This window comes from Hetaerina americana, unplaced genomic scaffold (genome assembly GCF_022747635.1).
Source record: "Hetaerina americana unplaced genomic scaffold, ioHetAmer1.1.p SCAF_3, whole genome shotgun sequence".
Classification (NCBI taxonomy): domain Eukaryota; kingdom Metazoa; phylum Arthropoda; class Insecta; order Odonata; family Calopterygidae; genus Hetaerina; species Hetaerina americana.
Window position 1 is genome coordinate 75,448,217 of NW_027286874.1, and position 18,803 is coordinate 75,467,019.

Genomic DNA, 18,803 nt, shown 5'->3' on the forward strand with positions numbered 1-18,803 from the left:
CTCACTCCTTCTCGCGAGCAACCAAATGGGAATTAGTAGTGAACTATATAAAAATACACATTTAATCCCAAACTCCCGATTGATATTTTTCTACTTTTGACCTTAAACCTTCCCAAATTTAATATATTTTCATATCAATTCGAGTGCTTAGTCCCGTGGCGGGAAATCAGTTCAGTCGCGGTGACGGGCAATCCAGTGTAATTTTAAAAGCATTTCAATCGCGACCAAATTGACAGGAATAAAAATATCAAAATACTTGTAAAAATAGAAAATCGTCATAAAAAACACACACAAATTTTTATGAGAAATAAAAAAAGTTTTCGAGAACAGTGAAGTAACAAAATGATTACTTAAATGTTTTTTAATTCGACATTTTCCCAAAGCACTCTCTCAATCCACAAAAAACTATACAAATAATTTACCTGGAACTTCTTCCGGATCTTTCTCGTCAAATACAAAGTTGTAGGCTGTCTTCGTAGCAAAGCGAATGTAAGGGTCTTGGTCGTTGTTGTAGCAGTATCTGTCACCATAAATAAATTGCAATTGCGCGAAAGCGAACAGAACAAGGAGCAAAGAATATTTTTTCAGATTTATGCAGAACATTTTTACGTTCTGTACTCAAAATTAGTGTCGGTTAATCCCCTTGGAATCCACTCTTTTATGTTTTCCCGTGGTCCCTTGATCGGAGCGTTCGGAAACTGGCGATTTTGGATGCTCAGTGCTCGGAGCGTGGGGAGGGTAGGGAGAGTGGCTTGAAGGTGTGCGCAACATCTCCGGCGCAGGACTGTCTGCTAGGTGACGCCTCCAAGTTGAATACCTGAATAATGACGTAATTTTTCCTTCTTCGTGGTCGTCTGAGACGCTATCCTATCGCATTGAAATCGCTGAAACGTGCATTATGGAATACATCATTCATAGTCTCCTGGTAGAGCACTTAATAAAAGTCTCCATGAGCTAAAATGTCGGGAATTGAAATTATGGTAATACATGTAAAAATCAATATAATTGTTTTTGATGAAACTCGGTGACTTCTAAAAAAAGTAAAGAAATAGAAAATTCAGTACTGATCTAAGCTGACGAATAACTTTACAGCCCTAACTTTAATTTTTTTCTGGTATTTTAAAATTACACTTAAAGAGTTTTAGTAGTTTATTGTAATTATGGCGGCTTTCGGTAGATGTCAGCACTCCATGGAGAGTTGCGGATTGGGTTGTCATCTGTTTGTACAACGTTTTGTGTCAGCCATTTGTCCACGAGGAAACCAAAATGGTTAAGAAAAAAGATTCCGACAAGAATTTAGTGAACGTGGATGAAGGAAAAAGTGACACAGTTGAAAATGGCGATGGAAAACCTCCTAGTTTTAGTGATCCTCCCGGTTATGTTGATAATATTTCGGACGAAGGTAACAATTCTTTTCATTACTTACCGGGTGGCATATGCTAAGCAATGAACCATTTTAATGTCACGAAAGTACATTTTCATTGTTTAATGTATAAACTTCCATTCTTAAATATTCCTTATAACAAAATTCAACCAATTTCATTTTTGAAATTGGTCTTGTAGTTCACATGCTATAGTTTTTATATTGTTTTGGTGATGAAAATATTTATCTCTTAGAGATCCATGATGAGCGTTGGCTTAATCTTTTCTGAAAATAATTTTCTTTAATAATCGTATTATCACATTTGAAAGCCGCATAATGACAATAAAATGTATTTTTTGTAGAACTTTTAGCAGATCTTCTAGAAACAAAGCCACAGGAACTCGAAGGGGTGGACTCCTTAGTTGTAGTAGACGGAGTACCTCAAGTGGGACCGGATCGTTTGGAGAAGCTGCAAATTGTCATTAGAAAGTTCTTTTCGAAGAGTGGTTTTATAAACGATTACTTTCCGGAAGAAAATGGAACTACCAAAAAGTAATTTAACTTTGACGAAATATTTTTACTGCGTACTCAGTGGAAAGGAACAATAGCATTTATAATATTTCTTTTCGACAGGTATATATTTCTGGAGTTTCCAACACCATCTCTGGCAGCGGAGGCCGTTCGGCAATACAATAATTCAAAGTTTGACAAGAACCACACGTTTTTGGTCAATCTCTTCAGCGATTTCCAAAAGTAGGTGTTGTGGCAATGAAATTTGTTTGTTTTTACGGAAGTTAAGGATACAATTATACTATTGATTCATAATGCGTAGTAGTTGTGCCCAAACGGAATATTATTCGTTGAAAGGAATAACGAAGTATAGTTCTCCTCTTAATTGAAATATATTTGTTTTGATTTAGATATGCAGAAATACCTGATGAATGGGAGCCTCCAGAGCCACAGCCATATAAAGATCAAGGAAACATGCATTATTATCTCTTAGAACCAGATTCTTTTGATCAGTATGCTATCACATGTGGAATAGGCCAAAGTGTGCAGATATGGCAGAATAGCAATCCGGAACCGACTTTAATAGACGAAAGACCGGTAAGCGTAGTGCTCAGTTCTGTTAGTTTTTCCATCAAAAAAATACCCGGATATTTATGACCGAATTCACCTCGGGCAGTTTGAAATCTGATTTCTTGAAGAGCATTGGTAAAATCATTTGGGATCCATATCCTTTCCACGTAATCATAAATTAAGGGTTTCCCTTACAAAGTCTATTATCCCTTGTTTGGGGCTGCGTAAATAGATGAGGTGGCGGATATTCTGTCAGTTGGGGGAAAATACATTGTTTTGGACCCAAACTTTTAATGCATTGCTTTATTCTTTTAATTATTCGGGTTGTTGTTTATGATCTAACGGAATTGTGTCTTCGTATTTCTACAGCACTGGACCGAAACATATGTTAAGTGGTCGCCGCTTGGAACTTACTTGGGCACTTTTCACAGGAAAGGTGTGGCATTGTGGGGTGGGCCCTCATTTGAACAAATTATGCGCTTCAGTCATAATGGTGTTCAGTTTATTGATTTTTCCCCCTGCGAAAAGTAAGTATTTGGCCAATTTTTGTGACTTTATTTGTTTTTAATTGCCTATCATATGTATGTATGACTTAATGAAACAACAGTATAGCTGGAGACATTTTCCATTTCCATTACTTCAATGGAGTTTATATTGAGCTGCTCTTGAATTGTTATTTTTTCAGCGATTCAATTTTTGGCATCTCTCACAGGGAGGCCATTCCAACTTAAGTAAATACTACTTTGTTGATGGTTAAGTCGTTTCCAGTAATCATGTGTTTTGGGTCTATGGAAATGGAAAAATAAATTGTATAAACCATCTATAAAAATGAAATATTCCAATAGGAATTTTAAAAAAAATGTGTGAAAATCTTACATGCATCTTTTTAATTCAGAGATTAATCTATAAGTAATGCATTTCATATCAATGTGTGCTTGTTGACGTTTGTTCTATTTTAGCATACCCAAAATTTAATATTAACACTCTTCCACCCTTTCAACAGGTATTTAGTGACTTACTCTCCGATGTCAGAGCACAGTTCTGAACCGAAGCGACTAATCATATGGGATATCCGAACTGGACAGGAAAAACGATTTTTTGGCACTGATACATCATCCGTTTGGCCAATCTTTAGGTGGTCTCCTGATGATAAATACTTTGCCCGAATTAGTTTAGACATGTTAAGTGTTTATGAAACTCCGGTGAGTAAATACCACTATTTTTTCCATTGAAATTTATTTTTAGGGATTTTTTTCGATAAATTAAGTTTGCATCAATCCTAACATATTTTAGTGGGCCACTTTTTCATACAGGTTTTTTTAGAAGTAGTTACTTTTGTGAGTTAAAAAAAATGTTAAAATGATAAGTGGAAATTTTCGTTTATTCATCTTGCATCGGTGTAAAATCTATATGAAAAGTGTTGCCATGTAAAGCATTTAAATTATGTTAAAAAATTTTATTAAAAGTCACAAAGTTTCAGCTTTGAGTAGTTATTCTGTTGGATCTCATACAAGGTATCAATTTAAGAGCTTAAGGCTGTTGTTGAGATGTAATTAAGTCCAAAATTTTCTGCAGTGGTGATTTAAGTAGGAAAAGAATGTTTTTTTAATCCAGGTTTTGAATCATTGTTTCTATCCAGAAAGGTTTTAGCCAATACATTCAAAACTTTTTCGGGACCTTTGTCATATTGTGTATTTGGTCCATGAATATTTATCTGGACCATTATCTGGAAATTATTTGGTCCAGTAATATTGTGAAAATCTAAAGAAAGTTGACTCAGAAATTCATACCATTATAAAATTTTGGATTTCTGCGTTTTGATGTTGTTATTTTCTTGTTTAGAACTCCTGTTTTTGTAAACTTGTAAGTTAATCGGGTATCCATCATCGCAATGTACTGAAGTGGTTGCATCTGCTTTTCTTTTATGATTACGTTTGCAGTCATTTGGTCTCCTGCATAAAAAAAGCTTTAAGATTCCTGGAATAAGAGATTTCAGTTGGTCACCAACAGACAACATCATTGCTTATTGGGTTGCAGAGAAAATGGATGTCCCGGCTAAGGTTACCCTTTTAGAAATACCTAGGTAACTAACTTTTTTGCAACTTATTGTAACATTTAAGCTTCTTTTTTTCTCACAGAAATATGCTTTTGTGTATGTAAAGCATGCTTTATATATCTAAAATTTTAAATCTCTTTAAAAATATTTTTCAAGTTACACTTCTAATTATATTGAACTGGGATATAGGGTTAAAATTTTCTTGGTATGAGAAAAATCTTCATCAATCCATGTGAAATGCATTTTCCACCTATGATAACTGCCTATTTGTCAATCGTTTAATCCATAATATGCACATTGTATTTACCATGGCAAACAATAATTACATAGAACGAATCTTATGGTGAATAAATATTAACTGTTGAGCATTCCTTCCATTGTGTCTATCTAAATGCAGTCTGTGATAGAATAAAAGTTGAAAACAATGTGAGTCCTATAAGATCAGTATGCATTCAATATTTGCATCTTAACTCTCTTAACCATTTGGTTAGAATTTAGTGCCATTTCAGCAGAGATTTGGTACTCTTTGATATAAAAATCAGTACAGTACCTAAATAGATGTTGGCAAGTATGAAGCAATTATCTGAACATCACCCTAGGTCTCTCATTGGAGCAATATATAACTGGTATTACATTTTTTTCAAGCATCCAATGTTTAGAACTATAAGGGACTGATACTTATAAATTATCAAATTGCTTAGTGAAGAAAAAAAGTGCAAAGAGAGATGGCTGAATTTGAATTCATAGTCAATCGAGTTTAATTTATTCATTTTTTGGCAGGTCTATCAACACACAAATGTGTAAAATGTATTTGTGATTTCTGTTCAAATTTCATTCTGTTACCAAGGAAGTTTACTTGAATTCTGAACAATTCTTAATCATGAGCTGACTGTATTTGCCTCCCTTTAAGTAAGTTGTGAATCATACATGCGATGATGACAAATATGGTGTGATGATATTTCTTCATGATTATTTATCATGGCTTAATCTTTTCTGAGCATGTATGTTTCATTGTATTTGATTCACTTTTTAGTTTGTAGCATGGAATTCATGGAAACACTTTTGTCCATTGCGCATTCCTTTCATTGTGTGTTTCTGCATGCAGTCTGTGATAGAATTAAAGTGGAAAGTTGGGCAAATTTTAAAGCTTTCACTTTTGGATTTTTTTACAGGCTTAATTTTCATCTTTCAACCCATATGTCCAATTAAAAATTAATATTATTGCCAAGGAAGCCATGCATTAAGTGCTTACCGATATCATTTTTCAAGAGTAAATTCATTTTTTTCCTCTCCATTTCTTATATTCCCTATTACTGGGATCACAGCTGTTGATGATTTTGGTGAAATGTATCTGGGTAAAATGGAATAAGTACCTGGTTAAATTTTACTTAAAATTATGCAAATATTTTGACTGTTGAGTGGTGCAACTAAAAGACTAGATGTATTGCAATGAAAACTGTGCAGATTCTAGTGAATAGATGGTAAATGCAATTTTGTTGGAGTTTTCTCTTTTTTCATTATGAATTAATGTAAAGGTATTTAAAATTTTTTATTGTGATGATAACCTTTTTCTCTTTTGGGGTGAGGTTTCCTTTGTGAGTCCCTGAGAACTGTGTAAAATGCCCTTAAGTTCAAATTCTTTTTTCATCCCTTAAAAATTATCAACAGTATAGAAATATTTTCATGTGCATTCTCCCGACATCTCTTCCACTTCTCAGAACAATTGGCAAAGTGCTTTTTTGGAATGGTTTTGGAATGTTGTGCTGCAGTTGCAGGGTACTTGCTTCAAGCTGCAAGCGATGACCTAGGTTTTTTAAAAAAAGATCATTTCTGGAGTTGAGTCATGGGCCTAGGGCTAAGACCATGAAACAATATCTGTCTTTCCAACAGTCAGTTGATGAGAATAAGGAGAAACCAAGGAGGCAGCTGATGACCATTCCGAAAAAGGACTTTGCCAATTGTTTTGAAAAGTGGAAGAGGAGCTGGGTTAACTTTGTGAGGTCCCAAGAGGAGTGGGACCTCACAAAGGACGAAGGACCTCATTGTTGTTGGCAGGCTGTTTTTTTATCAAAATATTGAATGGGTTTATACTTTGTAAATAGACCCCGTATTTTGAAATCAAAGAAGCTATGCTGTTAGTGACCTTAATTTCTTATTAATGTTGCTCCTCTTGTTTCAAAAGTGAGGATACGTCGATGTATCAGTATTAATCACTTTGAATGGAGAGCAGGCTAACTCAACCATAGGAAAATATAGTGTTAGGCTATAAATTTTTAAAATTTAATTCAGCTGCAATCCTTAAACTTCGTGATAAAGATCCCTAATTAGTCTCCGTGAAAGTCCGTTTCAATTGACCTCTGTGGTTGTGGTTGGTTGTCCCTCTTATTGGCATGCATCGAAGATATATTACTCAATCTGTTGAAAACTTCTTCCCTTGCCGGTAAAAGAACACTTAATAATGACCTCTATTGAAAAGCACATGGAAATCATACGCTCACCAGTGCCAGATTAAAAATTATTATTCACCAATTACATTAAAAGGTGATTTAACTTTGCAACAGCCCAGGCATCATCTACATTGAATGTGTGAATCATACATGCAATGATGACAAACACGATGTGATGATATTTCTTCATGATTATTCATCATGGCTTAATCTTTTCTGAGCATGTATGTTTCATTGTATTTTGTTCATTTTTTGGTTTTTAGCATAAAATTCGTGGAATCACTTTAGCCCATTCTCATCATATTTGAACTTTGCATCAAACTTGCTCAATTGCTTTTTGTAATTACGTTGTTACTGCATTGCAGTTAAAGATTTCTGTCTACAAATAGTAATTTCATGTTCAAATAAAATAATTCTGAAATCACTCCTCCATACATGACCAAACTGAATTAAGCTTCTCTTTCCATTTATATGAAAAGTTTTCAGATGCACTGATTAATAATTTTTGCAGTTTGGTAAGACTTAAATGTTTTTTGTTTCTTGTTAATTTTTTATAAACAATATAAGGAACCTGTGATAGGCATCAGATCACCCATAGTCAGCCAGTAGCCAAATATAATGATACACAAAAGCCCTGCAAATCACTTTGGCCCGAGGATTCGTACAGGAAAGGAAGGGAAACTGCTGTCATTCCAAACAATGTATTTCATGGCTATCTTGAAAGGACTTTAAATCCACCAATAATAAGTTATCTCTTTAAAAGTTGAACTGTATAACTCTTGGCTCTAATATTTCTCCCAGGGTAGTTTTACCATGATAGATACATAGCCTATACTGAAATTTAGCTTTATATTGATAGAAATGTATCCGGAGTTCTTGTTAATTTCATGTATTGTATGGACACATTGAGGTTAGAGGCATTTACTCAATTTCATTAAATGAATAAGTGGTGTATAATTATAATAGTGTATGGTGTGATTATAATAGTGTATGGTATAATGTGTAATGGTGTATAATTATATATGTCTCCCCTCTTCTTCCAGCCGAAATGAAATCAGAGCAAAGAATCTTTTCAATGTGGCAGATTGTAAAATTCATTGGCAGAAGTCTGGGGATTTCCTTTGTGTGAAAGTGGATCGTTATATGAAAGTGAAGAAGGAAAAGAATGAATACAAATATAGTGTAAGTAAATTGAACCATTTAATTAGTGCATTTACACTCCATAAAATGCTGAAATTCACCTCAAGGATTTCAACCTTAAAGATCGATTTGGATTTGGTGTTTGTATTTTCATTAACATCAGACTTGGGGTGACTCTGCCATGGAACTGGGTAGGTGTATCTTTATAGCTTTCTTAAAAATATGCATTATAAATGGTTGTTCCATGTTTATAAGGATGTGACTAGCACAGATATCTGAGATTTAAGCCAAATATGTTTATCTATATTAGTCTAAAGTCTTAGGTATGGAAAAGGTTGGTTTAATGAGGACCCCTTTGCAAAAATCTCATTAGAGTAATATTTGGCCCAAAAATCTTAGGTCAAAGGCTTGTAATTATTAAAAAAAACAATATTTTTACTGTTGTTCCCCAGCAGTGATGAAAAAGTTTACCTGAAATCTTTCATGTGATGATTTCAATGGCTTAATCTTTTCTGAGCATATAGTAGTTACTTTTTGTTGCTTAATGATGACAATTTTGGGGTCAAATTTATAGTTTGAGTTTATAATAGATTTATGATGTTACATGGCTTATAATTTGGATTTTAATAAGATTTAATCATTGGAAGCCCTTAGGTTAAAATTCTCCAATTAATGCTTTATTTTTTTTAATTGCTGCAGGGTGTTTATTGCAACTTTGAGATATTCCACATGCGGGAGAAGCAGATTCCTGTGGACAGTGTTGAAATCAAGGAAGCAATACATGCATTTGCATGGGAGCCTGTTGGCTCAAAATTTGCAATAATCCATGGTGATGTCCCCAACACTTGTGTGAGCTTCTATGGAGTTAAAACTGGCCATATTCCTGCATTACTAAGTGAGTCCTCTTGTCAACTCTCCCGTTAGGTGTAGCTGATACTTATTAATTCTAATAATTCTTCCAGGGAAATATGACGCTATTGTTTCTTCTAAATTTTTAATTGTGAAGTATCCGTATTTGAAGTCTCAATTCTTGTTTTACAGAGAAATTTGAAAAGAGAGAGGCAAATTACCTCTTCTGGGCTCCCTGTGGACAGTTTATAGTGATGGCTGGGATCAGAAACAATGGAGGAGTTCTGGACTTTGTTGACTCGAATGATTTTGTGATAATGAATTCGAACGAACATTTTGGTATCTCTGAAGTTGAATGGGATCCTACAGGGCGATATGTTGTCACAGGGAATTCCATTTGGAAGAGCAAGGTAATTGGAGAGATGGTTCCATTAAGTTGAAATGATTTTTATGATTTCAAATTTATGTAAATTTGATGGCGTCTATCCATTTTTGAGTTAAATGCCTTCAATCGGAAAAATCTCATTTCAAATGCACTGATGCCATTGTTCCTCTCATTCAAAGACCTTATTTTGAAAGATTGCTAACCTAGTTATGCAACTCTTAATTTCCTGCTAACTCCTCATTTGAGGATAATGCCTAAGTAGTCAGTTGAAATAAACTGTAACATTTTTAAAGTTCAGGTCATCATTGCAAAAAATGAATGTCTGATAACTGGCCACAAAACAGAGTGGGGCAGGTCATTACTTGAGTTTGGGTATTGCATGAATGAAACATTATTCACATGTTTTCATATTTATTAATGCATAAAATCATTTGTACATGTATGTGTCTAATGATGACGTTTCCATACAATGCTCTTGGCTCTATTTACAATCTGCTTTGTTGGTGGAAGATATATGATATAACCTTAAGTCCCAAGAATGTTGGATTTATAAGGTTACATTATGCATGGAACAGTCAACTGAAAGTATATTTCTGTGTATCAAGTTTTTGATTCTTGCGTGCTATAAATACATGATATTGGTTCATTAGTTACATCTATGGTTCATTCCAAATATGGCACCAAGGGGTTAGGCGACAATGAGGGGTTTTAACTAACTAAAGGTGGCTAACCTGAAGAAAACTATTCACACTCAAACTTATTCTGTCATCAATGGCTCCCTGTGCACAGTATTTCCAAGTTGCTGAAATGCATGTGGATCTCATGACTTTAATTCCTTGAGGCAAATCAACGCAAGAGTTAAGCTCCTCTGCGTAAGGGATTTCATTCTTTTACCCTTTTCAGTGGTTCACCATCAAAAAGCCTCTTTGAGATTTCTCAAAGGGTCAGTTGCAAGTATATTTAGCAAAAATAATATGTGATGAAATTGCTCTTTTTTTGACGTTTCAATTTTTTGGTGAAGCTTGGCATTTTTCACCCTCTGGAAATGATTTGGTAACCTATAATATCAAGGTATGTCAATGTACAGCGTGCGATGCAAAAATCCAGATAAATTAAATAATTTTTCCAAGCATTTTTTCGTTACAAAATCGAAAATGTTCCCAACACTTTTTTGTTCTAAATTGTTCGTGTGATCATAAACAAATTAATTCAATGTATCCCCCCACTTGCTTGAATGATGACCTCCATTCTCGGTCTGAAGCATTCGCAGGCCCGTTTTAGCGCGCCATGTTTCAATAATGGCTCTCAATCATGCAACGTGTGCGTGTCTGGACTTGTTGGTGACCCTTTCGACAATGCTTTGCACATTGTAATCCAACGGATTCAAATCTGGGGTGCTGGAAGGCCAGAATACTTTTGGATGAATACATATCGATGTTGTCAGACAGTCAATTTTGCACCTAATGACTTGTATGGGCTGGTGCACCATCCTACTGGAAAACATACGGCCTTCCAGATGACTTAGTTTCCATCTATGGCTTCACTACATTTGTCATAGTGCTCAAATAAACTTCTTTGTTAATATTTTCCCCTTAGTTGAAGAAGTATTTTGGCATGACGTCATTCTCACTGGACAGAACTTCTAGCGCGTGGGCATTCGCTGGAAATTTAGTTCTGGAAATAATGGGGACATCTTCAGGGTCGTGGGGGAGCCACCGGTCATTTCTATGATTAATTTTTTGAATCCACAGTAAAAAAAATTGTCGGAAAAAAATTGATTTTTCAGCAGCAACTTTTTTAAGGAACTCATAAGGAGGTTGCCATGTTCAACTCGCTTTGCCCTGGTGGCTTCGGAAAGTATTTGTCTTATTTTAATGGCATACGACTTGTCAGGGAGGTTCTCGTCGACGATTTGATGCTTAGTCTTTTCAGTCACCCTGACAGCCAAATACCAATTTTGGAATCAATTTCCCTGGATCCTCAAAAATGAGATCCTGAGTGTGTTCAATGACATCTGACATCCTGATATCATGCTTCTTCAAGTGAGTTTTCCTTGGCAGTATTGCTGAACCATTGTCAGACTTTCCTGATTCATTATACTTGCAATGACATCCTATACCATCGATCGCGGGTACCTTGAAGAACCACATAGTTTGTTGCCAAGCGATCAGCGCATACTCAGTAACTTTTTCAGTAATCGTGGCTCCTTGGTCATACCGCCACTTGTTATCATCATTGCCACCCTTAACATTTGGATTTCTGTTTCATCAAACCATTATTTAATCATGAGTTGACTGTATTTGCCTCCCAATAAATAAGTTGTGAATCATGCATGCAATGATGACAATCACGATGTGATGATATTTCTTCATGATTATTTATCATGGCTTAATCTTTTCTGAGCATGTATGTTTCATTGTATTTGATTCTATTTTTAGTTTATAGCATAAAATTCATGGAAACAATTTTGTCCATTGTGCATTCCTTTCATTATGAATTAATGAAAAGGTATTTGTAATTTATTTTCGTGATAATGACCTTTTTTGGGGGGGGAGGTTTCCTTTATGAATCACTGAGAAACGTGTAAAATGCCCTTAAGTTCAAAATATTTTTGTCCCTTAAAAATTCTCAACGCTCTAGAAATGTTTTCATGTGCATTGTCCTGACATCTCTTCCACTTTTGAGAACAATCAGCAAAGTCCTTTTTTGGAATGGTTTTCAGCTGCCTTTTTGCATTCTCTTTTATCTCATCAACGTCAAACATTTTGTGCTGCAGTTGCAGGAGACTTGCTTCAAGCTGCAAGCAATGACCTAGGTTTTTTAAAAAAGATTGCCAGTTGATGAGATAAAGGAGAAACCAAGGAGGCAGCTGATGACCATTCCGAAAAAGGACTTTGCCTATTGTTTTGAAAAGTGGAAGAGAAGCTGGTATAAGTCTGTTGTAAGGTACCAAGGGGAACACCAACTCTGGCAACTGCATGTGGTATACAACGGTGGGAATTTCAAATTTGTCTGGTCACACCTTGCCTTCTTCAACCTCATTCGAAATGCAAACTGCAGACAAACACATTCGTATTAGGTGGAACTTTAAATGCTAAGTTTTAATAAAAAATTCAAGGATCTTATGTATACACAAGATAGGTAATTATTATTTTCATTGGTAATCTGCCTCTTAAGGTAGGTTTTGGATGGACACAAGATACTAAATTGTAGTGACAATTTCCTGGTATCGTTTAATGAAAGGCAGCCCCAATATTACGACTAGCCCCCTTTCAATTTCTCACTCCTTATTCCTCTCATCATTCCGTCTATCATGCCTATCCTATTCCTTCCCTTTCCTCATTTGCCTAAAATGCTCTGCATCCATCTTTGATAGGTAGTTACAGTACGTTAAATGAAGATGCTCTTTGAGATGTTAAACTTCTATAAGGTCACATTCAAAAATTTGCTGCTATTACTGCCGTGTCATAATAATGTCATTTTTATGGATTTTCTTACCGCTAAAACCACTACTGCCTGTTTGTTGCAGTACTCCAGTATAAACAAACAATTGTAGCGGTACCGTTTGGGTACTTTTTGTGGCACTGGTGGTAACTTGGAACACACTCAAAATCTCGTTGGCGATTATTAACAACTTGATAACTACAGTTAAAAGTGTTAAATTATATTGATTTTAGTTTTATTTACTTTAGCACATGTCTTTAACAACAGTTCACAAGTAATAATTAAAATTAATTCACTGGATTTAACTGAACAGCGTTTAATAACTATGGAAAAAATTAGTATCAGTATACATACAAGATAGGTAAAGTAAAACTGAAATTTAAAGTAACAATTAGGGGATTGACTTGTACAAAAGTATACATGGTTTACATCTGCATCAGCACAAGATGCCTCAAGGGGTGTGCTAGGTCTTTTGTGTGTAATGTCCCATTTATGCTTCAATGTAAATATGTATTGGTTTGGCATATTTGATGTTGCCACTATCCAAGAAATACCACATTTGGTCATATTGGTTTGTTTCATAGTTAACGATTTAATGAAATGTGATGATCTGCTGATGGTTTTCTGAAATCCAGCTCAATGTATTATACTTTTACCTTGCAGGTCGACAATGGTTTTGTGTTGTACTCCTTCCAAGGCAAGTGCATCAAGCGCAATAATGTGGAGAATTTCTGCCAGTTGCTATGGCGTCCCAGACCACCTTCTCTCCTAAGCGCAAAGCAGCAGAAGGAAATCAAGAAGAGCCTTAAGAAGTACAATGTGCAGTTTGAAAGCAAGGATCGGATGAGGATGACGAAAGCATCCAAGGTAAGTGATCTGATTTACTGTTGGCTGGACTGTGTTCAGACCCTTGGTGGCCTAGTCCATGTTACACCGGTAATATTTGTGGAGAAAAGCCATTTTATGTCCTGCAAAGTTAATTAAACTCATTTTCTCTGCTCTTGTGTGCAATTAACCCAACAGTGTATTAGTGAAATCAACTGGGGTCAAGTTGAGGTTTGAAAAAAATTTATTTCATTGAACTGGTTTTGGAAAAGTTGATTATATTTTTAGGATTACTATGTTAGGTACATATTTTTACCCTTGAGTGAGTGAATTTTAATTTAAAAGTGAGTTAATTTTGTTTCTTTCCCACATTTTGCATTTTTTAAAAATTAAATGCATCTCTTTAAATAAGAATTACAATTCAAACATTACAAGTTTTAATTGACAGTGGTACATAATAAACCATTGCTGAAAGATGCTCCTTCTCTTAATTATTTTGTTATAACTCTACCAGTGCTTTTTCAGCTGTTACTGACCTGCAATTAAAAAAAAAATAACTGAAAGTTATGGAAATTGTTGAAACAAGTCATTTTGGAGATTGTGGGGATCCCAGCGCTATTGGAATGCATTTAGATGCCATTTTGCCCCTTAAATCAACACTGTCATAGATGGCTTTGTTTGCACTGAGTATTAATTCCAATATGGAAAGCCTAGCCAGGTATTTTAACCGCAAGCATCATAAATCTTTGGTAATTAAATAAATTTTCATCTATCTTTAAATTAGTTTTTATTTGGGTCCTTGGGTCACCAATGTGACTGGTACAAAAATTTGAGAAAGCATAAAAAGAGATGTTTCAGGCGTGATATGGTGGAATATCATGGTTACTTAAAATTTTTATTGACATTTTGAGGTACTTCAATTTTTTTCAATTTTTTCTCTCTTACAAATTTGACCCATAAAACAGCATGTACAGGTATATAATATTTGTATAATTAGTTATGGCTAGGCTTATCAACAGATTTCTTTTGATTTATGATATTTTTCAACATTGTCATCCCCCCGCTAGTATATTTCTGAAATATTTACCATTACTATTTAAAAAAATACATTTAAATGCCTAAGAGACCTTTCTGGTATTATTTGGGTGGGCTCTCCTAAGTTAAGGTTTACATGAACACAGACAGGTCAAATGCTGCTACATTTCTTGGCTTTGGCTACGTCACACACAATACACTCACTACCTCACACTCGACACTACTGTAAACCCATCTTCATATTTTTTACCTCCCTTCATTCAATTCAACACCTATCCTTTTCCTGGCCCATTTCTCAAATGCCTATAGTTCTCTCCTCCAAATGTCTTCAGCATTCTATTGCCAATTAAAATGCTCTGCATCCATCTTTCCTCCATCCTTTGAGTATCTCTCACCTCCCTTACTATGCCTAGTGCTTCATAATTTGTATTATTTTTCTTCCATTTTTCCTCTCTATCCTTCTCTCCAAACCCACATCTTAAAACCTCCCATGCCATGCAAAACTAAGCTTCACACCAAAGTGATCATTAGTTGTTCGCTTAACAGCCTCACTCAACAACCGTGTTATCAACTCACTCCTCCAATGGAAAAGCTTCATTGCGTAGTGCATTCCTTCTTCCTGTGTGTTTACCACTTAGGTCATTTTGGTTCAAAACATGTACGTCAGATAAGTAAACTAATCCACCTGCTGTAGTTTTTGCCCTTCTTTTAATGTGTTATTTAGGCCTTCCCTCTCTTAGAAACCCATTAACCTTTGTTTTTTGTTAGCATTGATTCTCGCCCCTATCTAAAGACCACATTGATTTTATTTTAATGTGTTCATCAGTGATCGTAAGCCCTTGGTTGACTGACCAACTTAAGCTTAAATTCTTTCTTACATGCACATCTGTGAGGTTCACAGTGTTTATTGAAGTTAAAATTTTTTTAATTCATCTTTTAAAAGGAACTGGTGGAGAAGAGATGTAGACTAATGAAGGAGTTTGACGACTACAGGCAGAAGAGGATGGAGCAGTTTAATGAACAGAAAACAAGACGTCTTGAACTGCGTGATCGTAAGTATTATCTTGGTGTGCTCAATTTTTAATAAGTGGCCAGGAATCCTCGGAAGATTGGGAATGAGGAAAACTTGAATTTATTGGAATAATCTGGAAATTTTGTGGATTAATTTTGTTTTATCAGAAAAGAGATTGTAGATAATGAAAGAAATAACTTATTTCAATTTGACGAGGATAATTAAAATTGGGTTTTATATTAACTGGTGGCTTTCGATGAATTATGCATTCTGTAATCAATTGCCCTTTTATTGCTTGCCTTAAAGATATTTATTAGTGCAGTTAATAAGGCTGCTAACTGCTTAGCTATGACTGCACTACTACTGAGTTGTACAATCGTTAGGACCTAACTTCTTTGAGTGAAGTGACCTTTGCTTATGAATTTGGAAATCTGTTACTTAAAAGAAATCTTTTTGAGTTTTTGATGGTTGTAATGAAGAAATGTTTTTTTTGGGAATCTAGTGGAAGATCATATAGTTTTATGCCCCAGACAAAGGACACTCCCCTTCTACTTTTGAGTTTTGGCGAAGAACATTCAGTTCATTTTTTGACATTGTTTCTTTGGAATGATATTCTGTGTTTGCCCTAAATGAATGAATATTTTTTAAATGGAGAATATTAGATTAAAAATTTATAAATATGGTGAGTTTAGTATGCATAATGACTTAGAATTGGTTTTGCTAGATCCCTTATATGATACTGTCAACATAATATATTAGTGCTTCATTTTCCATCTAAAATACATGTGTTGTTGCTCATATCACCCCATGTAATCATGCTGTATAAAATTTGGGCCTAAAAATTTGCAAAATATACATTCTTAGAAATATTCAGGGTAGTACTAGTCATTATATACCAAAGTTGAAACAGTCCATGCTAATATTGTCATTGATGTCAACAAATGATATTATTATTTTTGCCACTGTTGTCGAATTAGTTTTTCATGTAGACATCAAAATATATTGGCCATATTGGGTCACTGAACAGTTTAGATTTCCCAATATCACTCAAAATCAGTGGTAGTGATATGTTAAAAAGTGGGCTGTAAGGAAAAGTGGAAAATGGATTTTTTGTGCTTAACTGGGTGTAATATATAATTTTTTTAAATTTTATTATTTTTTATTGCAGATGTTGATACTGATGAGCTGGACTCAGACACCAAGAATGTTGAAGAGGAGGTAGTTGAATTTTTCATTAAAGAAGAAGTAACAGTAGTTGAATCTGAGTAGTCCCGATGGCAAAAAATTGATCAGCTTCAAAGGAGATTCAAATCGAAGACTTCAAAAAAGTGTTGGTTTGACAAAAATAGACTTGGCAATATCAGCTGTGGAAGACAAAAAAAGGTTTGTGGGCATTGTGTGCCTACAGCTTCTCCCAAGATTAAAAAAAAACATTTTCCTTGGAGGTTGCGCCCACCCCCTGTATCTGGTATGAGGCAAAAACTTTTTACATCTAAGTCTTCAGTGGACGAAGGCATATTTATAAGTTGTGAGACCTTTTGGGCTACTGTTTTAACTAAAATTCTTTTAATCTTAGAAATTCTCATATACTTTAATTCTGTACAGTTTTGTGTATATTTTGGAAAGTACTATCATGTACCTTACCGGATATGCTGGAGAATGAATAAATATTCTGGTTGGAGTGGCAATGTTTTGTGATTTACTCATTTCCTACAAGTTTTACTTGGGAGTTGATGATAGGTAAGTGAGGAAATAAAATTTTTTCTATGGTAACAATAATGGGCATCAAATTATGGCATCAACTTCCTTTTGAAATTTTCCTTAATTTTGTATGTTTGGGTTTATATGAAGACATCGGTTTGGTTACGACAGCGACGTCAGATGGAAATAATTTTCTTATGGGTTCAGGATGGGTTATGTTCTTACTTATTATCTGGGCTTAGAAAGGGTTCTGAAACTTAACATGTTCTTTATGACTTGAATTTTTGGATCATTAATCCACGGTCATTTCTTTTTTGCATGATTCAGACCTGATTGAGGTGCTCTTGGAATATGCAGTTGTTCAATGTTTCCTTCATTTGTCCCTATAGACTAATGAAAAACTAAGATTAAATGATCTGATTTGAGACAAAGAGGCTACACTAACCTTGAGGGTAGTGGCCAAAAAATTGTAGTAAAAAAGCAATTATATGACATTCGTGGACTTCAGGGCAAGGTCATTAATAAAGTTTAAAGAACAAGATTTTGAAGATATGAGAAGCAATTGGAATGGACTGCAATTACTGCAGAATAATCCATCACCTCTGGTTAACCAAAATTACTGGAAATAATAATGAAAATCTGGTAGACGTTATCAAATAAAAAAGTGAAGGAGCCAAAAAAATAAAGAAGTCTGACAGCTCAATGTATGCTCTCATTTAATAATCTTGAATGCGTAGAAGAGAGTAAAAGAAGCATTAGAATTGGGTATCAAAGGAGTCGAGGTGAATGGTGACGAAATCAACATACAGTGGCAGAAACACAAACAGGACCTACAAGCAACTGAATGATTTGCACCAAGTACCTTGTACCATAACAATTATCGTGACCATCAACCAGAAGAAACAAAAATCCTTGTGTGTGTAAGAGAGAAGCTGAAGACAAATATCAGAATTCAAAGAGTTAAACTAGAGCAATTGGAATCCATCATCTACCTGGGCAGCAGTGTGACTTGGGATGGAGGTAGTTTGACCAGCATCAAGTGAAGAAAAGCTCATGTTAAGAAGGCTTTCATGGAGAAGAGGAAACGATGATGTCCGGAGAACCTTGGGTTGCAAAATAGGATATCAAAATATTTGCATGGGACTTGGCACTCTGGGTCATGGGCTTAGAACACTGGAAAAGTAGAACAGTCAAGACTAAAAAGCCTTCGAAACATTGTGCTAGAGGAGAATGCTGATAATTAATTGGACTGGCATATTGGGGAAGGATATAAAAGTGCTGGAGAGGGAATTATTGGATGGAGAAGTCTAAAATTAGGAAGAACAAGATGGTTGGGGCACACCTTGAGGTACAATGGATTGGGAACATCGTAAAATGGTAAATTGAAGGTAGGATACTGTGATGAAGACCAAGAGACTAGCACATAAGACAAATTAAGAAGGATGGAAAACAAAAAAGGCTATAAG

The 18,803-nt window shown here is 35.0% G+C and overlaps 2 protein-coding genes across 2 annotated transcripts in view; one reads left to right on the forward strand and one right to left on the reverse strand.

The window, feature by feature from the left end:
• Mipp1 (Multiple inositol polyphosphate phosphatase 1) overlaps positions 1 to 770 on the reverse strand; it is a 105,448-nt gene extending 104,678 nt beyond the window's left edge. Inside the window, exon 1 of the mRNA XM_071588136.1 lies at positions 423 to 770. Within this exon, the coding sequence (XP_071444237.1) occupies positions 423 to 603 (181 nt within the window). The 5' untranslated portion in view covers positions 604 to 770. The remainder of the gene's footprint in view (positions 1 to 422) is intronic.
• Positions 771 to 865: 95 nt separating this feature from the next.
• Positions 866 to 17,324, forward strand: eIF3b (eukaryotic translation initiation factor 3 subunit b). Its single transcript, XM_071588133.1, has 14 exons — positions 866 to 980; positions 1,178 to 1,402; positions 1,726 to 1,915; positions 1,997 to 2,116; positions 2,284 to 2,470; positions 2,813 to 2,970; positions 3,447 to 3,645; positions 4,384 to 4,526; positions 7,990 to 8,128; positions 8,786 to 8,981; positions 9,128 to 9,345; positions 13,428 to 13,631; positions 15,568 to 15,676; positions 16,805 to 17,324. Exons 2-14 carry the CDS (start codon positions 1,267 to 1,269, stop codon positions 16,903 to 16,905), a joined length of 2,100 nt encoding a protein of 699 aa, XP_071444234.1. The 5' UTR covers positions 866 to 980; positions 1,178 to 1,266; the 3' UTR covers positions 16,906 to 17,324.
• Positions 17,325 to 18,803: the final 1,479 nt, after the last annotated feature.

Coding starts and splice junctions, on each gene's coding strand:
- eIF3b (XM_071588133.1), top strand. CDS start 1,267: ATGGTTAAGAAAAAAGATTCCGACAAGAATTTAGTGAACGTGGATGAA. Junction 3,646..4,383: donor TAAGTGTTTATGAAACTCCG/GTGAGTAAATAC, acceptor TTACGTTTGCAG/TCATTTGGTCTCCTGCATAA. Junction 15,677..16,804: donor ACGTCTTGAACTGCGTGATC/GTAAGTATTATC, acceptor TTTTTATTGCAG/ATGTTGATACTGATGAGCTG.